The sequence below is a fragment of the Bombina bombina genome, chromosome 5, assembly GCF_027579735.1.
Source record: "Bombina bombina isolate aBomBom1 chromosome 5, aBomBom1.pri, whole genome shotgun sequence".
Taxonomy (NCBI): Eukaryota; Metazoa; Chordata; class Amphibia; order Anura; family Bombinatoridae; genus Bombina; species Bombina bombina.
The window spans coordinates 875,908,698-875,932,346 of record NC_069503.1 but is presented as its reverse complement, the minus strand read 5'-3'; the positions used below and the strand labels follow the sequence as shown (position 1 = coordinate 875,932,346).

Sequence of the window (23,649 nt, the reverse complement as noted above, 5' to 3'; positions counted from 1 at the left end):
TACCAGATAAATTCCTTTCCTTCCGGATTGGGAGAGTCCACGGCCCCTGCCCGTTTTTTCTTGTCTATGGGCGGTCCACTATTATTTATTTTATTCTTCTGGCACTTTTTATACCCTGATGTTTCTCCTACTTTTTCTTGTTCCCTCAGCAGAATGACTGAGGTAATGAGGACATGGGAGGGATATTTAAGCCTTTGGCTGGGCTGTCTTTGCCTCCTTCTTGTTACAAGGTGTTGTATTTCCCAACAGTAAGGAATGAAGCCGTGGACTCTCCCTATCCGGAAGGAAAGGAATTTATCTGGCAAGCATAAATTGTGTTTTCTTTTCTTATAGCTTACTTAGAAGTGCGTCAGTTTCTTACTAAATGGGTTACTGTCTAATCTACCAGATCAGTTGCTACTTGTGCCTATAAGAATGAGGCCTCTGTTGATTTCATTTGTAGGGTACTTTTTTGGTCTTCCTTACATATTTATTTAAAATTCTGCCATTTTGGTGTTGAAGCAGCTTTTGGTAGGTAAGTCCTTCAGGCAGCTGTTTCTGGGCACTTAATATTACTGTATATATATATATATATTGTCTGCATGATAAACTGAAACAAAAAAAACTAATCATCCAGTGTATTTGGAATAGTACACTGGTTTTCAAACCTTCCCTAAGGCCTCCCCAACAGGCCTGATTTTCCGGATTACCTTGAATAAGAGCAGGTAAAATAACCATGTTTACTAATCAGCTGATTATTTCACCTGTGCCAGGGGCGTATTAATGCATAGGCCAACAAGGCCGGTGCCTAGGTGACCAATTTTGGGGGCGGCACTTCTCTGTTGCACTGAATATGTGCCCATGATTTTAAAACATTTTTTTAATTTTGACAGCGCAGTGGTCACGTGACCGGCTTTTCTCATGTCACGTGACGTTTTTGAGCAACCGCCCGCCTTCCTGTCTCTTAGCAAGCCGCGAGAAGAACTTAGAGAAGTCGAGTCGAGTGTGATGAGTGGAGCAGAGACTGAGGACTGGAGGGGGCTGACCCGGCTGAGTCTCACTTCACTCTGCTAGGGAAGGGCAGGGCAGCCACAGCCAAAATATTGCACGCTGACAGAGTCAGAGGACTCAGTGTACTTTCTGTAGCTGTGTACAGTCAGTGTGGCTTAATCTAATGCCGCCCTCCTCCTCTGTTATTTTATTGCCTACAGTTACACACAGTGTGTGCATGTGTATACTGTGTAGCCTGTAGGCAATAAAATAGCAGAGGAAGAGGCGGCATTAGATTAAGAACTAAGTCTTGAACTAATTTAAATGCGCATACCGGCTCATTTTAAAAGCAGTTTTTTTGCTTCCTAATGTGGCTCGGCAGTGGGGCAGTATATTAGGCATGCAAACGGAGCTTATTATAAAGGCAGGGGAAATAAGGTGCAGTAAATTTCGGCATGCTCTATATAATAAAAAGAAAAAAAATACTGCCTTTTTAATAAGCTCCGTTTGCACGCCTAATATACTGCCCAGCCACATTAAGAAGCAAAATAACTGCAGGGAAAGGAGCTGGTATGCACATTAAAATTAGCGCACCCGGCTGAGACTGTGTACTCATATTGCTGTACACAGAGGAGTGTTACTGTATTCAGCAGAGAGAGTAAGTTCCTAAACATGTGTCCAGCAAAATTTTGAGTGCTTTGGGAAGCACAAAACCAAAATACACCACTGACCTGTGCTCTAGTTCAGATACAATCAAAACTGGCCTGTTGGGAAGGCCTGAGGTTATGTTTAAAAACCACTAGAATATTATAAGTCTGGTCCCGCCCAGATTACTTGTAGACTGCACAGCTTGGGTATTATTTCCTAGGAGTGATAGATCATGGATTCTCATCACCTTTATGAAAGAAAATATAATTTATGCTTACCTGATAAATGGTTGTGAGAGTCTACAAGCCCCCGCTCAATTTTTTCTTGTTTTGATTGTTTTTTTTCTAGGGAAAGTTTGAGTATGTACCTCTTTTTTCCCTGTTCCTTTTTATTGCTCTTATTTTCTTTTCCTACCTTCTTCATTTCTAGCTTTGCTATACGTCACACCAAAGAGGTGGGAGGGTTTTTAAGGGCTCTGGAAATTTTGAGATCTTTGCCTCCTCCTAGTGACCAGGAGTATAGTTCCCAGCAGTAATGGATTGTGGACTCACCACCATGAATGAAATTAATTTATTAGGTAAGCATAAATTGTATTTTTTCTCCTCTTTCAGAAGAAGCATATAAGGATTTTCCAGAGAACAAAATACATGTAATGTTAACCATCAGTTTCACTTTAAAAGGGTAATTATGTAAAATGTGAATTTCTCCAACATTGGTGTGTCCGGTCCACGGCGTCATCCTTACTTGTGGGATATTCTCTTCCCCAACAGGAAATGGCAAAGAGTCCCAGCAAAGCTGGTCACATGATCCCTCCTAGGCTCCGCCCACCCCAGTCATTCTCTTTGCCGTTGCACAGGCAACATCTCCACGGAGATGGTTAAGAGTTTTTTTGGTGTTTAAATGTAGTTTTTATTCTTCTATCAAGTGTTTGTTATTTTAAAATAGTGCTGGTATGTACTATTTACTCTGAAACAGAAAAGGATGAAGATTTCTGCTTGTAAGAGGAAGATGATTTTAGCAGACAGTAACTAAAATCGGTTGCTGTTTCCACATAGGACTGTTGAGATGAAGTAACTTCAGTTGGGGGAAACAGTTAGCAGACTTTTCTGCTTAAGGTATGACTAGCCATATTTCTAACAAGACTGTGTAATGCTGGAAGGCTGTCATTTCCCCTCATGGGGACCGGTAAGCCATTTTCTTAGTCAAAAACAAACAGAATAAAGGGCTTATTATGGGCTAAAAAACTGGTAGACATTTTTATGGGCTAAATCGATTGCTTTATTTGTGCATATTATTCAGATTTAGGCTAATAATTGGCATTTATAATCTTGGGGAACGTTTATAAAACGGCAGGCACTGTATTGGACACCTTTTTCAGTCAGGGGGCCTTTCTAGTCATAGACTGAGCCTCATTTTCACGCCATTAATGCGCAGTTGTTTTTTGAGAGCAGGGCATGCAGATGCATGTGTGAGGATCTAAGAATCTCTGAAAAAGCTTTTAGAAGGCGTCATTTGGTATCGTATTCCCCTCAGGGCTTGGATGGGTCTTAGCAAAGACTATATCTGGGACTGTATAGGGGTTAAATTGAAAAACGGCTCCGGTTCCGTTATTTTAAGGGTTAAAGCTCTGAAATTTGGTGTGCAATACTTTTAAGGCTTTAATTTTTGAACAATTCCTTCATACTTTTTCACATATTCAGTAATAAAGTGTTTTCTGTTTGAAATTTAAAGTGACAGTAACGGTTTTATTTTAAAACGTTTTTTGTGCTTTGTTGACAAGTTTAAGCCTGTTTAACATGTCTGTACCTTCAGATAAGCTATGTTCTATATGTATGAAAGCCAATGTGTCTCCCCATTTAAATTTATGTGATAATTGTGCCATAGCGTCCAAACAAAGTAAGGACAGTACTGCCACAAATAATGATATTGCCCAAGATGATTCCTCAAATGAGGGGAGTAAACATGATAGTACATCATCTCCTACTGTGTCTACACCAGTTTTGCCCATGCAGGAGGCCCCTAGTATATCTAGTGCGCCAATACTTATTACCAATAAGATAAAAATTCCTAAGATTCTCTCCTTTCTACAAGAAGGTTTGGAGAAAGGATTATCTGCAAGTTCTCTAAAGGGACAGATCTCTGCTTTATCGGTCTTACTACACAAAAGACTGGCAGCTGTGCCAGATGTTCAAGCTTTTGTTCAGGCTCTGGTTAGGATCAAGCCTGTTTACAGACCTTTGACTCCTCCCTGGAGTCTAAATCTAGTTCTTTCAGTTCTTCAAGGGGTTCCGTTTGAACCCTTACATTCCATAGATATTAAGTTACTATCTTGGAAAGTTTTGTTTTTGGTTGCAATTTCTTCTGCTAGAAGAGTTTCAGAGTTATCTGCTCTGCAGTGTTCTCCTCCTTATCTGGTGTTCCATGCAGATAAGGTGGTTTTGCGTACTAAGCCTGGTTTTCTTCCTAAAGTTGTTTCTAACAAAAATATTAACCAGGAGATAGTTGTACCTTCTTTGTGTCCGAATCCAGTTTCAAAGAAGGAACGTTTGTTACACAATTTGGACGTTGTCCGTGCTCTAAAGTTCTATTTAGAGGCTACTAAAGATTTCAGACAAACTTCTTCCTTGTTTGTTGTTTATTCTGGTAAAAGGAGAGGTCTAAAAGCGACTTCTACCTCTCTTTCCTTTTGGCTTAAAAGCATTATCCGATTGGCTTATGAGACTGCCGGACGGCAGCCTCCTGAAAGAATCACAGCTCACTCCACTAGGGCTGTGGCTTCCACATGGGCCTTCAAGAACGAGGCTTCTGTTGACCAGATATGTAAGGCAGCGACTTGGTCTTCACTGCACACTTTTGCCAAATTTTACAAATTTGATACTTTTGCTTCTTCGGAGGCTATTTTTGGGAGAAAGGTTTTGCAAGCTGTGGTGCCTTCCGTTTAGGTGACCTGATTTGCTCCCTCCCTTCATCCGTGTCCTAAAGCTTTGGTATTGGTTCCCACAAGTAAGGATGACGCCGTGGACCAGACACACCAATGTTGGAGAAAACAGAATTTATGCTTACCTGATAAATTACTTTCTCCAACGGTGTGTCCGGTCCACGGCCCGCCCTGGTTTTTTAATCAGGTCTGATGAATTATTTTCTCTAACTACAGTCACCACGGTACCATATGGTTTCTCCTATATATATTTCCTCCTGTCCGTCGGTCGAATGACTGGGGTGGGCGGAGCCTAGGAGGGATCATGTGACCAGCTTTGCTGGGACTCTTTGCCATTTCCTGTTGGGGAAGAGAATATCCCACAAGTAAGGATGACGCCGTGGACCGGACACACCGTTGGAGAAAGTAATTTATCAGGTAAGCATAAATTCTGTTTCTCCAACATAGGTGTGTCCGGTCCACGGCGTCATCCTTACTTGTGGGATATTCTCTTCCCCAACAGGAAATGGCAAAGAGCCCAGCAAAGCTGGTCACATGATCCCTCCTAGGCTCCGCCTTCCCCAGTCATTCTCTTTGCCGTTGCACAGGCAACATCTCCACGGAGATGGCTCAGAGTTTTTTGGTGTTTAAATGTAGTTTTTATTCTTCTATCAAGAGTTTGTTATTTTAAAATAGTGCTGGTATGTACTATTTACTCTGAAACAGAAAAGAGATGAAGATTTCTGTTTGTAAGAGGAAAATGATTTTAGCAACCGTTACTAAAATCGATGGCTGTTTCCACACAGGACTGTTGAGAGGAATTAACTTCAGTTGGGGGAAACAGTGAGCAGACTTTGGCTGCTTGAGGTATGACACATTTCTAACAAGACTTGGTAATGCTGGAAGCTGTCATTTTCCCTATGGGATCCGGTAAGCCATTTTCTTAATTTTCAATATAAGAATAAAAGGGCTTCACAAGGGCTTTAAAGACTGGTAGACATTTTTCTGGGCCAAAACGATTACTTTATAAGCATATTTAATGGTTTATAACTTTGGAGAGTTATTTTAATCTTGGGAATTTTATTAAAAAAAAACGGCAGGCACTGTATTGGACACCTTTTTCACTGGGGGCCTTTTCTAGTCATAGGCAGAGCCTCATTTTCGCGCCACTAATGCGCAGTTGTTTTTGAGAAGCAAGGCATGCAGATGCATGTGTGAGGAGCTCAGATCCACTGAAAAAGCTTATTGAAGGCGTCATTTGGTATCGTATTCCCCTCTGGGCTTGGTTGGGTCTCAGCAAAGCAGATACCAGGGACTGTATAGGGGTTAAATGTAAAAACGGCTCCGGTTCCGTTATTTTAAGAGTTAAAGCTTTCAAATTTGGTGTGCAATACTTTTAAGGCTTTATGACACTGTGGTGAAATTTTGGTGAATTTTGAACATTTCCTTCATACTTTTGCGTATATTCAGTAAAAAAGTGTGTTCAGTTTAAAATTTAAAGAGACAGTAACGGTTTTATTTTAAAACGTTTTTTGTGCTTTGTTATCAAGTTTATGCCTATTAACATGTCTGAACTATCAGATAGACGATGTTCTGTATGTTTGGAAGCCAAGGTTCCTCTCCATTTAAATATATGTGTTGAATGTGACAAACAAAGTAGGGACAATGATGCCACTGATAATAATGTTGCCCAAAATGATTCCTTAAGTGAGGGGAGTAAGCATGGTACTGCATCATCTCCTTCTATGTCTACACCAGTCTTGCCCACTCAGGAGGTCCCTAGTGAATCTAGTGCGCCAATCCTCCTTACTATGCAACAATTAACGGCTGTAATGGATAATTCTATTAAAAACATTTTAGCCAAAATGCCCACTTATCAGCGAAAGCGCGACTGCTCTGTTTTAGATACTGAAGAGCATGAGGTCGCTGATGATAATGGTTCTGACATGCCCTTACACCAGTCTGAAGGGGCTAGGGAGGTTTTGTCTGAGGGAGAAATTTCAGATTCAGGAAAAATTTCTCAACAAGCTGAACCTGACGTTATTACATTTAAATTTAAATTGGAACATCTCCGCGCTCTGCTTAAGGAGGTGTTATCTACTCTGGATGATTGTGACAATTTGGTCATTCCAGAGAAATTATGTAAGATGGACAGGTTCCTAGAGGTCCCGGTGCCCCCCGAAGCTTTTCCTATACCCAAGCGGGTGGCGGACATTGTAAATAAAGAATGGGAAAGGCCCGGCATACCTTTTGTCCCTCCCCCTATATTTAAGAAATTATTTCCTATGGTCGACCCCAGGAAGGACTTATGGCAGACAGTCCCCAAGGTCGAGGGGGCGGTTTCTACTCTAAACAAACGCACCACTATCCCTATAGAAGATAGTTGTGCTTTCAAAGATCCTATGGATAAAAAATTAGAGGGTTTGCTTAAAAAGATGTTTGTTCAGCAAGGTTACCTTCTACAACCAATTTCATGCATTGTTCCTGTCACTACAGCAGCGTGTTTCTGGTTCGAGGAACTAGAAAAGTCGCTCAATCAAGCATCCTCTTATGAGGAGGTTATGGACAGAGTTCAAGCACTTAAGTTGGCTAACTCTTTTACCTTAGACGCCACTTTGCAATTAGCTAGATTAGCGGCGAAAAATTCAGGTTTTGCTATTGTGGCGCGCAGAGCGATTTGGCTGAAGTCTTGGTCAGCGGATGTGTCCTCCAAGAACAGATTGCTTAACATCCCTTTCAAGGGGAAAACGCTGTTTGGCCCTGACTTGAAAGAGATTATTTCAGACATCACTGGGGGAAAGGGCCACGCCCTTCCTCAGGATAGGTCTTTTAAGGCAAAAAATAAAACAAATTTTCGTCCCTTTCGCAGAAACGGACCAGCCTCAAATTCTACATCCTCTAAGCAAGAGGGTAATTCTTCTCAAATCAAGCCAGCCTGGAGACCGATGCAAGGCTGGAACAAAGGTAAGCAGGCCAAGTAGCCCGCTACCGCTACCAAGACAGCATGAGATGCTGGCCCCCGATCCGGGACCGGATCTGGTGGGGGGCAAACTCTCTCTCTTCGCTCAGGCTTGGGCAAGAGATGTTCAGGATCCTTGGGCGCTAGAAATAGTTTCTCAAGGTTATCTCCTGGAATTCAAGGAACTACCCCCAAGGGGAAGGTTCCACAGGTCTCAATTGTCTTCAGACCAAATAAAAAGACAGGCATTCTTACATTGTGTAGAAGACCTGTTAAAAATGGGAGTGATTCATCCTGTTCCATTAGGAGAACAAGGGATGGGGTTTTACTCCAATCTGTTCATAGTTCCCAAAAAAGAGGGAACATTCAGGCCAATTTTGGATCTCAAGATCCTAAACAAATTTCTCAAGGTCCCATCGTTCAAGATGGAAACCATTCGGACAATTCTTCCTACCATCCAGGAAGGTCAATTCATGACCACGGTGGATTTAAAGGATGCGTATCTACATATTCCTATCCACAAGGAACATCATCGGTTCCTAAGATTCGCCTTTCTGGACAAGCATTACCAGTTTGTGGCACTTCCATTCGGACTAGCCACTGCTCCAAGAATTTTCACAAAGGTACTAGGGTCCCTTCTAGCGGTGCTAAGGCCAAGGGGCATTGCAGTAGTACCCTACTTGGACGACATACTGATTCAAGCGTCGTCTCTACCACAAGCAAAGGCTCATACGGACATTGTCCTAGCCTTTCTCAGATCTCACGGGTGGAAAGTGAACGTAGAAAAAAGTTCTCTATTCCCGTCAACAAGAGTTCCCTTCTTGGGAACAATAATAGACTCCTTGGAAATGAAGATTTTTCTGACAGAAGCCAGAAAATCAAAACTTCTAAGCTCTTGTCAAGCACTTCATTCTGTTCTTCTTCCTTCCATAGAGCAGTGCATGGAAGTAATAGGTTTGATGGTTGCAGCAATGGACATAGTTCCTTTTGCGCGAATTCATCTAAGACCATTACAACTGTGCATGCTCAGACAGTGGAATGGGGATTATACAGATTTGTCCCCGACGATCCAAGTAGATCAGAGGACCAGAGATTCACTCCGTTGGTGGCTGACCCTGGACAACCTGTCCCAAGGGATGAGCTTCAGAAGACCAGAGTGGGTCATTGTAACGACCGACGCCAGCCTGGTGGGCTGGGGTGCGGTCTGGAAACACCTGAAGGCTCAGGGTCTATGGTCTCGGGAAGAATCTCTTCTCCTGATAAACATTCTGGAACTGAGAGCGATATTCAATGCTCTCAAGGCTTGGCCTCAACTAGCAAAGGCCAAATTCATAAGGTTTCAATCAGACAACATGACGACTGTTGCATATATCAACCATCAGGGGGGAACAAGGAGTTCCCTGGCGATGGAAGAAGTGACCAAAGTAATTCAATGGGCGGAGCTTCACTCCTGCCACTTGTCTGCAATCCACATCCCAGGAGTGGAAAATTGGGAAGCGGATTTTCTGAGTCGTCAGACATTTCATCCGGGGGAGTGGGAACTCCATCCGGAAATCTTTGCCCAAATAACTCAATTATGGGGCACTCCAGACATGGATCTGATGGCGTCTCGTCAGAACTTCAAGGTTCCTTGCTACGGGTCCAGATCCAGGGATCCCAAGGCGACTCTAGTAGATGCACTAGTAGCGCCCTGGACTTTCAACCTAGCTTATGTATTCCTCTCATTCCCAGGCTGGTAGCCAGGATCAATCAAGAGAGGGCTTCGGTGACCTTGATAGCTCCTGCGTGGCCACGCAGAACTTGGTATGCAGACCTGGTGAATATGTCATCGGCTCCACCATGGAAGCTACCTTTGAGACGGGACCTTCTTGTTCAAGGTCCGTTCGAACATCCGAATCTGGCATCACTCCAACTGACTGCTTGGAGATTGAACGCTTGATTTTATCAAAGCGTGGGTTCTCAGATTCTGTCATTGATACTCTTATTCAGGCTAGAAAGCCTGTAACTAGGAAAATTTACCATAAAGTATGGAAGAAATATATCTGTTGGTGCGAATCGAAAGGATTCCCATGGAACAGGGTAAAAATTCCTAAGATTCTATCCTTTCTACAAGAGGGTTTGGAGAAAGGATTATCTGCAAGTTCTTTGAAGGGACAGATTTCTGCTTTATCTGTTTTACTTCACAAGAAGCTGGCGGCTGTGCCAGATGTTCAGGCTTTTGTTCAGGCTCTGGTTAGAATCAAGCCTGTTTACAAACCTTTGACTCCTCCTTGGAGTCTCAATTTAGTTCTTTCAGTTCTTCAAGGGGTTCCGTTTGAACCCTTACATTCCGTAGATATTAAGTTATTATCTTGGAAAGTTTTGTTTTTGGTTGCAATTTCTTCTGCTGGAAGAGTTTCAGAGTTATCTGCTCTGCAGTGTTCTCCTCCTTATCTGGTGTTCCATGCAGATAAGGTGGTTTTGCGTACTAAACCTGGTTTTCTTCCGAAAGTTGTTTCTAACAAAAATATTAACCAGGAGATAGTTGTGCCTTCTTTGTGTCCGAATCCAGTTTCAAAGAAGGAACGTTTGTTGCACAATTTGGATGTAGTTCGTGCTCTAAAATTCTATTTAGAGGCTACAAAGGATTTCAGACAAACATCTTCCTTGTTTGTTGTTTATTCTGGTAAAAGGAGAGGTCAAAAAGCAACTTCTACCTCTCTCTCTTTTTGGCTTAAAAGCATCATCAGATTGGCTTATGAGACTGCCGGACGGCAGCCTCCTGAAAGAATCACAGCTCATTCCACTGGGGCTGTGGCTTCCACATGGGCCTTCAAGAACGAGGCTTCTGTTGATCAGATATGTAAGGCAGCGACTTGGTCTTCACTGCACACTTTTACCAAATTTTACAAATTTGATACTTTTGCTTCTTCTGAGGCTATTTTTGGGAGAAAGGTTTTGCAAACCGTGGTGCCTTCCATCTAGGTGACCTGATTTGCTCCCTCCCATCATCCGTGTCCTAAAGCTTTGGTATTGGTTCCCACAAGTAAGGATGACGCCGTGGACCGGACACACCTATGTTGGAGAAAACAGAATTTATGTTTACCTGATAAATTACTTTCTCCAACTGTGTGTCCGGTCCACGGCCCGCCCTGGTTTTTAATCAGGTCTGATGATTTAATTTCTCTAACTACAGTCACCACGGTATCATATGATTTCTCCTATGCAAATATTCCTCCTTTACGTCGGTCGAATGACTGGGGAAGGCGGAGCCTAGGAGGGATCATGTGACCAGCTTTGCTGGGCTCTTTGCCATTTCCTGTTGGGGAAGAGAATATCCCACAAGTAAGGATGACGCCGTGGACCGGACACACCGTTGGAGAAAGTAATTTATCAGGTAAACATAAATTCTGTTTTTTTAGTTACTGTAAAGCACATGAGTGCATGAGGAACATTATGTTTTTACCATTAAAGGGACAGTCGAGTAAAAATTAAACTTTCATGATTCAGTTTATTGCAAACAATTTTAAACATGATTCCAATTCACTTCCATTATCTAAATGTGCACACTCTTTTCCGTTTTTGAGGCACCAGCACCTACTGAGCATCTGCAAGATTCACAGAATATACGTACTGTATATGCATTTTGTGATCGGCTAATGGCTGTCACATGATGCATTAGGAAGGGAAATGCCACTAACTGACATATTTCAGAATATAATCTACTTCTCATGTGTTGTTTAAAAAGATAGATCATCCCTTAATTACCCATTCCCCAGTTTTGCATAACCAAAATTGTTGTATTAATATACTTTTACCTCTGTGATTACCTTGTATTTAAGCCTTTGCAGTCTGCTCCCTTATCTCAGTGCTATTTACAGACTCATTTGCAACTCAACAGGAGTGAACACAATGTTATCTATATGACACATATTAACTAGCACTGTCTTGCAATGAAAAGCTAACAAAATGCACTTAGATGAAGGCTTAGAAAATAGCAAAGATTTAGAGTTTTAAAGATTAAAGTATATTAATATAACAATGCTGGTTGTGCAAAGCTGTGGAATAACAATTTTGGAGTAGACTGTCCATTTTAGTCTGTTGATTCCTTCCATGCAAATAAGTAAATCCTGCCAAAGGCAACTACCATATATTACTCTATATTAGTATCACATATAATAATAATAAATAATGGATACTTGTATAGCGCACAACCTCAGCCTTAACCGACTTGCGGCGCTGATAACAGGTGTTATTATTACCCAACTCAATGGTACTCATTGTACCAACCTCGGAAGGATGAAAGGCTGAGTGGACCTCGCTGGGATCAAACCTACAACAGTGCATTAGCACGCTGAGCTATCTGTCCGGCTACATATATCTATGTGTTCATGTTATCTAGGTAAAATCAGTACATCCTCACTTTGTACAGTCATTTTCTCTACATTCTATTTTATAGGATTAAGAATAAACTAGATAGAGAAGGAATAGTTCAAGATTTTATCAAAGCTTTGGAACAGCTGTCTAATCCCGCTATGGTTTTGCAGGTAAAATACTTTACATGTTAAAAATATATATTTAAATGTGGATTTATTTTATTATTAACATATATTTTTGTATTGTTTTATCTTAAATTGCTTTGTGGGCATGTTTGTGTTTTACTACTATTTAAAGAGAGTTTAGAACCATGGCCTTCCTGACCTACTGACAACCCAGATTTTAAGGATATACCAGGAATAAACTATTTATACCTGCAACAATATATCTTGCTTTATTTATTTATTTTCTTAACTGTTCTGGCACAACCCAGGTGCTAGCAAAGTAGCAAATGGAATTGTGGGACATACAAATCCAAATGCAAGATAAAAGCATGCTCATATCTTTACTGGTAGATGCCCTTATTATTTCTTCAGCTAATATGCCATTAAAAAATGACGTGGAACAGAGGAAGTTTGATCTTAAATAAATTTGGTGAAAAGGGAAAACAAAAACACAATTTTTGCTTACCTTACCAAAGATACCCAACATTTCTCCTCTCACCTCTCTGTAATCCCATTCTATCGTATAGCTTAGAAAAAGAGAAATAAATTGTAGGAAAGGACAAGGCAGAGGTGGGGTGTATACTTTAAACTGCTGCCAACTGGAAAAAAAAAATGGGTCTCGTGGACTCTCACCATCATGAAAAAATAATAATTTATCAGGTAAGCATACATTTTGTTTCCTTTCAAAACTTGGTGAGACTTCACAAACTATTACCCGTGGTATCTAATACCCAAATTGTGGAGTCCACAAGTTAAATGAGAGGGAAAAGTTAAGGCAGGCATCTACTGTATTTACCAGCTACTAAGGGAGCAAGAAGACCAAGTTGCTGCTGTGCAATCTACATAACAGAAACCTAACCTTTAAAGAATCTACAAAGTGGACCTAATCTAGAAGAGTGGACTGTAAAAAAATCTGGAAGGAATTTTCCTGCTTCCCATAAAACCATACTTAAAGGAACAGTAATGTCAAAATTAAACTCTCATGATTCAGATAGAATACATAATTTTAAACAACTGTAGTCCTCTGGCTCATACGTGGACAAATGAGAATACAGTTTTTAAACAATAGAACAAAGAAAAAGCACTACAATGTCCTGACTGAAAAAATCAAAAGAAAATGCCTTATCCTAATAGAAAATAAGATAAGGAATCTCACAAGAAAAAGTAAACAAACCAGACACTCTGCAGGTGAAAATATTGTACAAGAAACAATCACTTTCAAAATAAGCTGAATATTTAACCTTTCATAAATTCAAAAGAAGAGTTTGAAAAGCCAATAAGGTTCTCAGGAAGTGAAAATCTCTTAACTGATAGACTTACTTTGACTAGATCTAGAACAGTTATCTGAATGTCAGAGACCTTATAAGAAACTTGCAGATAAATTCTTAATCAAATTATTTTGCAAGAATGAGTAATTCTTAAAATGACTGAGAAATTCTGAAAAATAACATATTTATCACACCAGTAAAGAGAAGAAAAAAAAATAACTTGGTGGGGAAAAAAACTTGTTGCATGTTTCCTTGCCTGAAGAAAAAGGTCTTAACTATCATGTTTAAAAATAGAGTTTATGAATCAAGAGATCAATCTCTGAGCCATTAAAATTGATAGGTCTGAGGAAAACAAAAAAGGATTTAGACTTAGTGATAAAGACCAAATAGGAAGATAAACTGATTTGCATGATAAAACTGTATCAATCAAAATTCTGATTAGAGAAAGAGCTTGATTTTTTTTAACTGACTGACACCATAAGTTCTAAATGTGAACTAAGTCATATATTCACAAACTGGTATAAAACCGCTTAAAGGAGAAACCTTTCTCCCAGAAAAAGAAATTGTAAACTGAAGCAATCCGCCTCCAAAAATGTGTTTCTAGGAAGTGATTCAGAAAAAGTACAGTAATCAGTTCAAGACAAATTCAAGAGGCTACTATATTTTGTAAGGAAAACTAAAATTTCTTTCATGTAATTAGCAAGAGTCCATGAGCTAGTGACGTATGGGATATACATTCCTACCAGGAGGGGCAAAGTTTCCCAAACCTCAAAATGCCTATAAATACACCCCTCACCACACCCACAAATCAGTTTTACAAACTTTGCCTCCCATGGAGGTGGTAAAGTAAGTTTGTGCTAGATTCTACGTTGATATGCGCTTCGCAGCAGGCTGGAGCCCGGTTTTCCTCTCAGTGTGCAGTGAATGTCAGAGGGATGTGAAGAGAGTATTGCCTATTTGAATTCAATGGTCTCCTTCTACGGGATCTATTTCATAGGTTCTCTGTTATCGGTCGTAGAGATTCATCTCTTACCTCCCTTTTCAGATCGACGATATACTCTTATATACCATTACCTCTACTGATTCTCGTTTCAGTACTGGTTTGGCTTTCTACTACATGTAGATGAGTGTCCTGGGGTAAGTAAGTCTTATTTTTTGTGACACTCTAAGCTATGGTTGGGCACTTTTATATAAAGTTCTAAATATATGTGTTTAAACATTTATTTGCCTTGATTCAGGATGATCAATTTTCCTTATTTCAGACAGTCAGTTTCATTATTTGGGATAATGCATATGAATTAAGACATTTTTTCTTACCTTAAAAATTTACTTTTTTCCCTGTGGGCTGTTAGGCTCGCGGGGGCTGAAAATGCTTCATTTTATTGCGTCATTCTTGGCGCGGACTTTTTTGGCGCAAAAAATTTCTTTGTCAATTCTGGCGTCATACTTGTCGCCGGAAGTTGTTTGTGTTTGCGTCATTTTTTTGACGTTTTGCGCCAAAAATGTCGGCGTCACCGGATGTGGCGTCATTCTTGGCGCCAAAAGCATTTGGGCGCCAATAATGTGGGCGGCTTTTTTGGCGCCAAAAAATGTGGGCGTCATTTTTGTCTCACATTATTTAAGTCTCACTTTTCATTTGCTTCTGGTTGCTAGAGGCTTGATTTTCCCATTCCTGAAACTGCCTTTTAAGGATTTTTATAGATTTTGCTTTATATGTTGTTTTTTCTCTTACATATTGCAAGATGTCTCAGATTGACCCTGGATCAGAAGCTACTTCTGGAAAAACGCTGCCTGATGCTGGTTCCACCAAAGTTAAGTGTATCTGCTGTAAACTTGTGGTATCTGTCCCTCCGGCTGTAGTTTGTGATGAATGTCATGATAAGCTTGCTAATGCAGATAGTATTTCCATTAGTAATATACCATTACCTGTTGCTGTTCCATCAACATCTAATACTCAGGATGTTCCTGTTAATATAAGAGATTTTGTTTCTAAATCTATTAGGAAGGCTATGTCTGTTATTCCTCCTTCCAGTAAACGTAAAAGGTCTTTTAAAACTTCACATTTTTCAGATGAATTTTTAAATGAACATCATCATTCTGATTTGTCTGTTTCTGATGATGATTTTTCTGGTTCAGAGGATTCTGTCTCAGATATTGACACTGATAAATCTTCATATTTATTTAAAATTGAATTTATTCGTTCTTTACTTAAAGAAGTTTTAATCGCATTAGAGATGGAGGAATCTAGTCCTCTTGATACTAAATCTACTTAGCGTTTAAATTCGGTTTTTAAACCTACAGTTATTCCGGAAGTTTTTCCTGTCCCTGATGCTATTTCTGAAGTAATTTCTAGGGAATGGAATAATCTGGGTAATTAATTTACTCCTTCTAAAAGGTTTAAGAAATTGTATCCTGTGCCATCTGACAGATTAGAGTTTTGGGACAAAATCCCTAAAGTTGATGGGGCTATCTCTACTCTCGCTAAACGTACTACTATTCCTACGGCAGATAGTACTTCCTTTAAGGATCCTTTAGATAGGAAAATTGATTCATTTCTAAGGAAAGCTTATTTATGTTCAGGTAATCTTCTTAGGCCTGCTATTTCTTTGGCTGATGTTGCGGCAGCTTCCACTTTTTGGTTGAAGGCTTTGGCACAACAAGTGTCAGATCATAATACTCATAGCATTGTTAAACTTCTTCAACATGCTAATAACTTTATTTGTGATGCCATCTTTGATATCATTAGAGTTGATGTCAGGTATATGTCTTTAGCTATTTTAGCTAGAAGAGCTTTATGGCTTAAAACTTGGAATGCAGATATGTCTTCTAAGTCAACTTTGCTTTCCCTTTCTTTCCAAGGTAATAAATTGTTTGGTTCCCAGTTGGATTCTATTATTTCAACTGTTACTGGGGGGAAAGGAACTTTTTACCTCAGGATAAAAAATCTAAAGGTAAATATAGGGCTGCTAATCGTTTTCGTTCCTTTCGTCAGAATAAGGAACAGAAGCCTGATCCTTCCCCTAAAGGAACAGTTTCTGTTTGGAAACCATCTCCAGTCTGGAATAAATACAAGCCTTTTAGAAAGCAAAAGCCAGCTCCCAAGTCCACATGAAGGTGCGGCCCTCATTCCAGCACAGCTGGTAGGGGGCAGATTACGATTTTTCAAAGAAATTTGGATCAATTCGATTCACAGTCTTTGGATTCAGAACATTGTTTCACAAGGGTACAGAATAGGTTTCAAGGTAAGGCCTCCTGCAAGAAAGTTTTTTCTTTCTCGCATTCCAATAAATCCAGTGAAGGCTCAAGCATTTCTGAAATGTGTTTCAGATCTAGAGTTGGCTGGAGTAATTGTGCCAGTTCCAGTTCTGGAACAGGGTCTGGGGTTTTACTCCAATCTATTCATTGTACCAAAGAAGGAGAATTCCTTCAGACCAGTTCTGGATTTAAAAATATTGAATTGTTATGTAAGTATACCAACATTCAAAATGGTAACTATAAGGACTATTCTGCCTTTTGTTCAGCAAGGGCATTATATGTCCACAATAGATTTACAGGATGCATATCTGCATATTCCGATTCATCCAGATCACTATCAGTTTCTGAGATTCTCTTTTCTAGACAAGCATTTCCAATTTGTGGCTCTGCCATTCGGCCTAGCAACAGCTCCAAGGATTTTTTCAAAGGTTCTCGGTGCCCTGCTATCTGTAATCAGAGAACAGGGTATTGTGGTATTTCCTTATTTGGACGATATCTTGGTACTTGCTCAGTCTTCACATTTAGCAGAATTTCATACGAATCGACTTGTGTCATTTCTTCAAGAACATGGTTGGAGGATCAATTTACCAAAGAGTTCATTGATTCCTCAGACAAGGGTAACCTTTTTAGGTTTCCAAATAGATTCAGTGTCCATGACTTTGTCTCTGACGGACAAGAGATGTCTGAAATTGGTTTCAGCTTGTCGAAACCTTCAGTCTCAATCATTCCCTTCGGTAGCCTTATGCATGTAAATTCTAGGTCTTATGACTGCTGCATCGGACGCGATCCCCTTTGCTCGTTTTCACATGCAACCTCTTCAGCTTTGTATGCTGAACCAGTGGTGCAGGGATTATACAAAGATATCACAGTTAATATCTTTAAATCCGATTGTTCGACACTCTCTGACGTGGTGGACGGATCACCATCGTTTAGTTCAAGGGGCTTCTTTTGTTCTTCCAACCTGGACTGTGATCTCAACAGATGCGAGTCTGACAGGTTGGGGAGCTGTATGGGGGTCTCTGACAGCGCAGGGGGTTTGGGAATCTCAGGAGGCGAGATTACCCATCAACATTTTGGAACTCCGTGCGATTTTCAGAGCTCTTCAGTCGTGGCCTCTTCTAAAGAGAGAATTGTTCATTTGTTTTCAGACGGACAATGTCACATCCGTGGCATATGTCAATCATCAAGGGGGGACTCACAGTCCTCTGGCTATGAAAGAAGTATCTTGGATACTTGCTTGGGCGGAATCCAGCTCCTGTCTAATTTTTGCGGTTCACATCCCAGGTGTAGACAATTGGGAAGCGGATTATCTCAGTCGCCAGACGTTACATCCGGGCAAATGGTCTCTTCACCCAGAGGTGTTTCTTCAGATTGTTCAAATCTGGGGTCTTCCAGAAATAGATCTGATGGCTTCTCATCTAAACAAGAAACTTCCCAGGTATCTGTCCAGATCCAGGGATCCTCAGGCGGAGGCAGTGGATGCATTGTCACTTCCTTGGAAGTATCATCCTGCCTATATCTTTCCACCTCTGGTTCTTCTTCCAAGAGTGATCTCCAAGATTCTCAAAGAGCGTTCGTTTGTTCTGCTGGTGGCTCCAGCATGGCCTCACAGGTTTTGGTATGCGGATCTTGTTCGGATGGCTACTTGCCAACCTTGGACTCTTCCGTTAAGACCAGACCTTCTATCTCAAGGTCCTTTTTTCCATCAGGATCTCAAATCATTAAATTTGAAGGTATGGAGATTGAACGCTTGATTCTCAGTCATGGAGGTTTCTCTGACTCTGTAATTAATACTATGTTACAGGCTCGTAAATCTGTGTCTAGGAAGATATATTATCGAGTCTGGAAGACTTACATTTCTTGGTGCTCTTCTCATCAATTTTCCTGGCATTCTTTTAGAATTCCTAGAATTTTACAATTTCTTCAGGATGGTCTGGATAAAGGTTTGTCTGCAAGTTCTTTGAAAGGACAAATTTCTGCTCTTTCTGTGTTTCACAGAAAGATTGCTAATCTTCCTGATATTCATTGTTTTGTACAGGCTTTGGTTCGTATAAAACCTGTCATTAAGTCAATCTCTCCTCGGAGTTTGAATTTGGTTCTGGGGGCTTTACAAGCTCCTCCGTTTGAACCTATGCATTCTCTGGACATTAAATTACTTTCTTGGAAAGTTCTGTTCCTTTTGGCCATCTCTTCTGCTAGAAGAGTTTCAGAGTTATCTGCTCTTTCTTGTGAATCTCCTTTTCTGATTTTCCATCAGGATAAGGCGGTGTTGCGGACTTCATTTCAATTTTTACCTAAAGTTGTGAACTCTAACAACATTAGTAGAGAAATTGTGGTTCCTTCATTGTGTCCTAATCCTAAGAATTCTAAGGAAAGATCGTTGCATTCTTTGCATGTAGTTAGAGCTTTGAAATATTATGTTGAAGCTACTAAAGATTTCCGAAAGACTTCTAGTCTATTTGTTATCTTTTCCGGTTCCAGGAAAGGTCAGAAGGCCTCTGCCATTTCTTTGGCATCTTGGTTAAAATCTTTGATTCATCATGCTTATGTCGAGTCGGGTAAAACTCCGCCTCAAAAGATTACAGCTCATTCTACTAGGTCAGTTTCTACTTCCTGGGCGTTTAGGAATGAAGCTTCGGTTGATCAGATTTGCAAAGCAGCCACTTGGTCTTCTTTGCATACTTTTACTAAATTCTACCATTTTGATGTGTTTTCTTCTTCTGAAGCAGTTTTTAGTATAAAAGTACTTCAGGCAGCTGTTTCAGTTTGATTCTTCTGCTTATAATTTCAATTTTTTTTCATTATAAGATTAAAACTTTATTTTGGGGTGTGGATTATTTTTTCAGCAGAATTGGCTGTCTTTATTTTATCCCTCCCTCTCTAGTGACTCTTGCGTGGAAGTTCCACATCTTGGGTATTTATTATCCCATACGTCACTAGCTCATGGACTCTTGCTAATTACATGAAAGAAAACATAATTTATGTAAGAACTTACCTGATAAATTCATTTCTTTCATATTAGCAAGAGTCCATGAGGCCCACCCTTTTTTGTGGTGGTTATGATTTTTTTGTATAAAGCACAATTATTCCAATTCCTTATTTTTTATGCTTTCGCACTTTTTTCTTATCACCCCACTTCTTGGCTATTCGTTAAACTGATTTGTGGGTGTGGTGAGGGGTGTATTTATAGGCATTTTGAGGTTTGGGAAACTTTGCCCCTCCTGGTAGGAATGTATATCCCATACTTCACTAGCTCATGGACTCTTGCTAATATGAAAGAAATGAATTTATCAGGTATGTTCTTACATAAATTATGTTATCTCCTCTGAGGAACAAAATATGCCACAGTAGTGACATTGTCTGACTTGAGAATCAGAGACAAAGATCTAATTTGAGAAAAAAGGCAGAGTCTGAGAAGTAAGAAGATTGCACAAAGTGCAAAGAAATGTATTGGTAACCTTGCCGCCTGAGGAAACCAACTCTTTCGCTCTCCTCAAATCCCCGACTACCCCCGAACTTGAGAGATTGGCGTCAGTAGGCATGACAAATAAAAAAACACCTCCAGAAAACTGAACTGGAAATCAACCAGTAGGAAAGACATTTATTTGCGAAGAATCCAAAAGGATAACTAATAAAACAGATTGTAATCCCTGCACAAATAAAATAGCAAGTCAAATTGATAAGGCTGAAATAGCAAGTGCAAAAGGACATCTGAGATCTTAAAACATACAAAGGAAAAAGTCTGGGAACTAAAGTAAGTCCCAAAGAAAGAACCACAAACAGAAGACATTTGTCTAAAAGACAAATTAAGGAACTGGTGGTGGTACTTGAGGATAGGAATAGCAAAGAAAGCATCCATTGTGAACAAAAAAACATTCCCTGAAAAACTAAAGTAAAATAAACAGACTCTAAAGTAGGAACTTGTTGCTAAGTTTTGAGATCTAAAATAGGCCATAAAGGTCCCTGTTTTTTTTACGGACATTGGATTAAAATTCTTTACCCTATTCTAAAAATTGGAACCAACACTACCACCTTCTAGTTTCTAGGTCAAAGGCTGAGAACTCCTGACTATTCAGAATCTTTGAGGAAAAAAATCCATAAAAACTTAACTGAAGGAAATGTATGCCTGAAGTCCATACCGTAATGGTAGGAAAATATGATTAGAATCCAGATATTTTGTACATAATGCAAATAGGTCTTTTAAGAAAGTAATAATCTACTGTATACCAAAATAAAATCTGGATTGGAGCTACAAGTTATTTGAAAGAGGAAGAAGCTTTTTTCAATTGTTTTACCTTATTCCAAATAGCTCTAAACTTCCATGCAGCTCTGAAAAAAAATATTTTAGACTTCCTTAAGACACATTAGATATAATGGTATGTAACCAAAAATAAATAAATCCTTACCCAGAATAAGAGATAAAGTCTGTCATAAAGACCATGAGCCTGATGATCTAAAGTTCTCTGCTCAGACGAGATGATCTAAGAAGTCTCGTCAGTACGGCGAGATTCCTCAAAACATTTTAAAAACTAAAATTTTACCATGAGAGATGTTTATCTCACTATGCAGGGTTATCTATGTGAAGGAGACACTACTACAATACAATTAAAAATCCCAAAGTTTTTGTGTAGTTTCTCTCCATACTGACAAGTTCTTGATCATCAAGGTCCCCCCCATGTTTGTTGACCAAGAAATGAGCCCTAGAGCTCTGATTGTACCGCAAAAATCATATCTTGGCATTAATATTCACAATGACTAAAAATTTAGTTTTAGAAGATTCAAAGAGTTTGGAAAATCCTCAACTTCTGAAACTAGATCAGATAGATTTCCACATCAAAGTGAAAAGACTGTAATTACGCCAGCAATTATTATTATTATTATTATTTTATTATTATACTTTATTTATGAAGCGCCAACATATTCAGCACTGTACATGGGTACAATTCATTTAAATAAAACAATGGTATCAAACTTAGGTACAATTCATTTAAACAAAACAATGATATCAAACTTGTAAGAGTCAAGACAAAATTTTAAAAACACATACAGGAGGAATTGAGGGCCCTATTCCCATGGGAACTTACAATCTAGAAGGGTAGGAGGTTGAGAAACAGGAGGTGAGGACTGCAAGATTGAGGAAGATGTTAATGCAGAGTTAGATGAGGGAAATGTTAGGTAAGTGAAATTAATTTATTACTGAGTTGGGTGGTAGGCTTCTCTGAACAAAAAAGTCTTCAGGGAGCATTTAAAGGAAGATAGATTAGGGCAAATCCTGACAGCACGAGGGAGAGTGTTCCAAAGGGTAGGTGCTGCACGACAGAAGTCCTGCAGTCTAGCATGGGAAGAGGTTATAGTTGAAGATACAAGTAGCAGGTCATTGTTGGATCTTAGTGAGCAGGCTGGTATATACTTGTTAATTAGTGAGGATAGGTAGTGGGGAGCGGCGTTGGTGAGAGCTTTGTATGTAAGGGTGAGAATTTTTAATTTGATTCTGCTGTGAATGGGGAGACAATGAAGGGATTCGCAGAGAGGTGCAGCAGATACAGAGCGATAAGAAAGGTGGATTAGCCTGGCAGAGGCATTTAGGATGAATTAAAGTAGGGATAGGTGGGAAAGAGGAAGGCTAGTAAGTAGGTTATTACAGTAATCAAGTCAGGAAATAACAAGGGAATGGATTATTTGCTTTGTGATGTTAGTGCTCAGAAAAGGGCAAATCTTGGAAATATTGCGTAGGTGGTTGCAGCAGGATGAAGAAAGTGATTGGATGTGGGGGACAAAGGATAGATTTGAGTCAATTGTAACTCTGAGGCAACGAACTTGGGGAGATGGTAATGCCATCGACAGGGATAGAAAAGTCAGAAGTCGGCGTAGAGTTTGAGGGGGGGATTAGAAGGAGCTCAGTCTTGGACATGTTAATCTTTTTTTTTTTTTTTTTTTTTTTTTTAGCAAATTTTTATTGAAGTCATACACAGGTACAGAGGTACAGTATACAAAGAGTGTCCCAAAACAGTAACAGAAAATGCATATACAGTGTTATTAGATAGATGGACATTATATATCCATATGTTTCAAACATTATTATGAATTCGGGCATTCCATATTAAGACTTCAGTTTTGTAATAGAGGTAGTGAAATAACGAAAACAAAAGTGGTCCTCTCTGGGTTGTGTAGAAAATAATTTAGAGTATCTATTCAGGAGAAATTAAGGCCAGGGGGGAGTTAGCTTGATAGTTTTATGGGGGGGGGGGGGGATGCAGCGGGCGAGAGCCGCTCAAAATAGAGTAGGGAAAGAGGGATAGTTTAATAATATGAACCGGTTTTCTTAGGAAAAGTAATTGAGGGTAGATGTAACAACTGGAGATTGTCAACAGGGGGACCTAGTTCAGTAGAGTTGGCTATGTGGGGTCATGGGGGCCAAGGAGGAGTATATAGAGGTGGGAGTTTGATAACATGAGTGAGCTCTGCTCGGTATAAAATATCTAATAAAATATCTAGGTTAAGCCATACAGGGCGTAAGAGGGAGGAAATGCAACGCAGCAAGCTGCTGAGTAGAGCAATAATTCCTCAACGAGGGTGCCGAGTTATTCTAAAAACTTGCAAATACCTGATAGCGGGCTATGATTATAAAACATATTCTTAGGAGTAAAAACATAACTGAGAGGGGGTTTCTCTGGTAATGTAGAGCTAGCTTAACTTGGTATGTAGTAGCCGAAGGGTGAAGCCTAAGTATGGGTAAGAGATTGACCTGATGCGACTAGAGAGCGGGATAGGTACAGCACGCTAAAGATAGACTTATGGGAGCCAAAACAAAGGTCAAGTGAGTAACAAATACCATAGGCTAAAATTTGAGGTACTAGATGAGGATAACTTCCCAAGCTAATCAGAGGCTATATATATGTGAAATGAGTGGGACCTTGGGATAGAGTGTTATGCAATGGGTACTCTATGCAATACCTGTAAAAAAAAGAATAACAATATATATAACATTAAGCGTGTGAGTTAATCAACAAACCTGTTATGGAAACATATAAAGTAAACATAATAAAAGTGTCTATAGATCCTCATTAAGGGGAAAACCCCTAGGAAAAGAAGCATAAAGAGTACTGGGGTGAG

General features: G+C 39.8%; 1 protein-coding gene across 1 annotated transcript in view; it reads left to right on the top strand.

Annotated features, from left to right (window-relative positions):
* PRKDC (protein kinase, DNA-activated, catalytic subunit) overlaps nucleotides 1-23,649 on the top strand; it is a 2,064,551-nt gene that overhangs the window by 1,769,883 nt on the left and 271,019 nt on the right. The window contains 1 exon segment of the mRNA XM_053715028.1: nucleotides 11,932-12,019. Within this exon segment, the coding sequence (XP_053571003.1) occupies nucleotides 11,932-12,019 (88 nt within the window).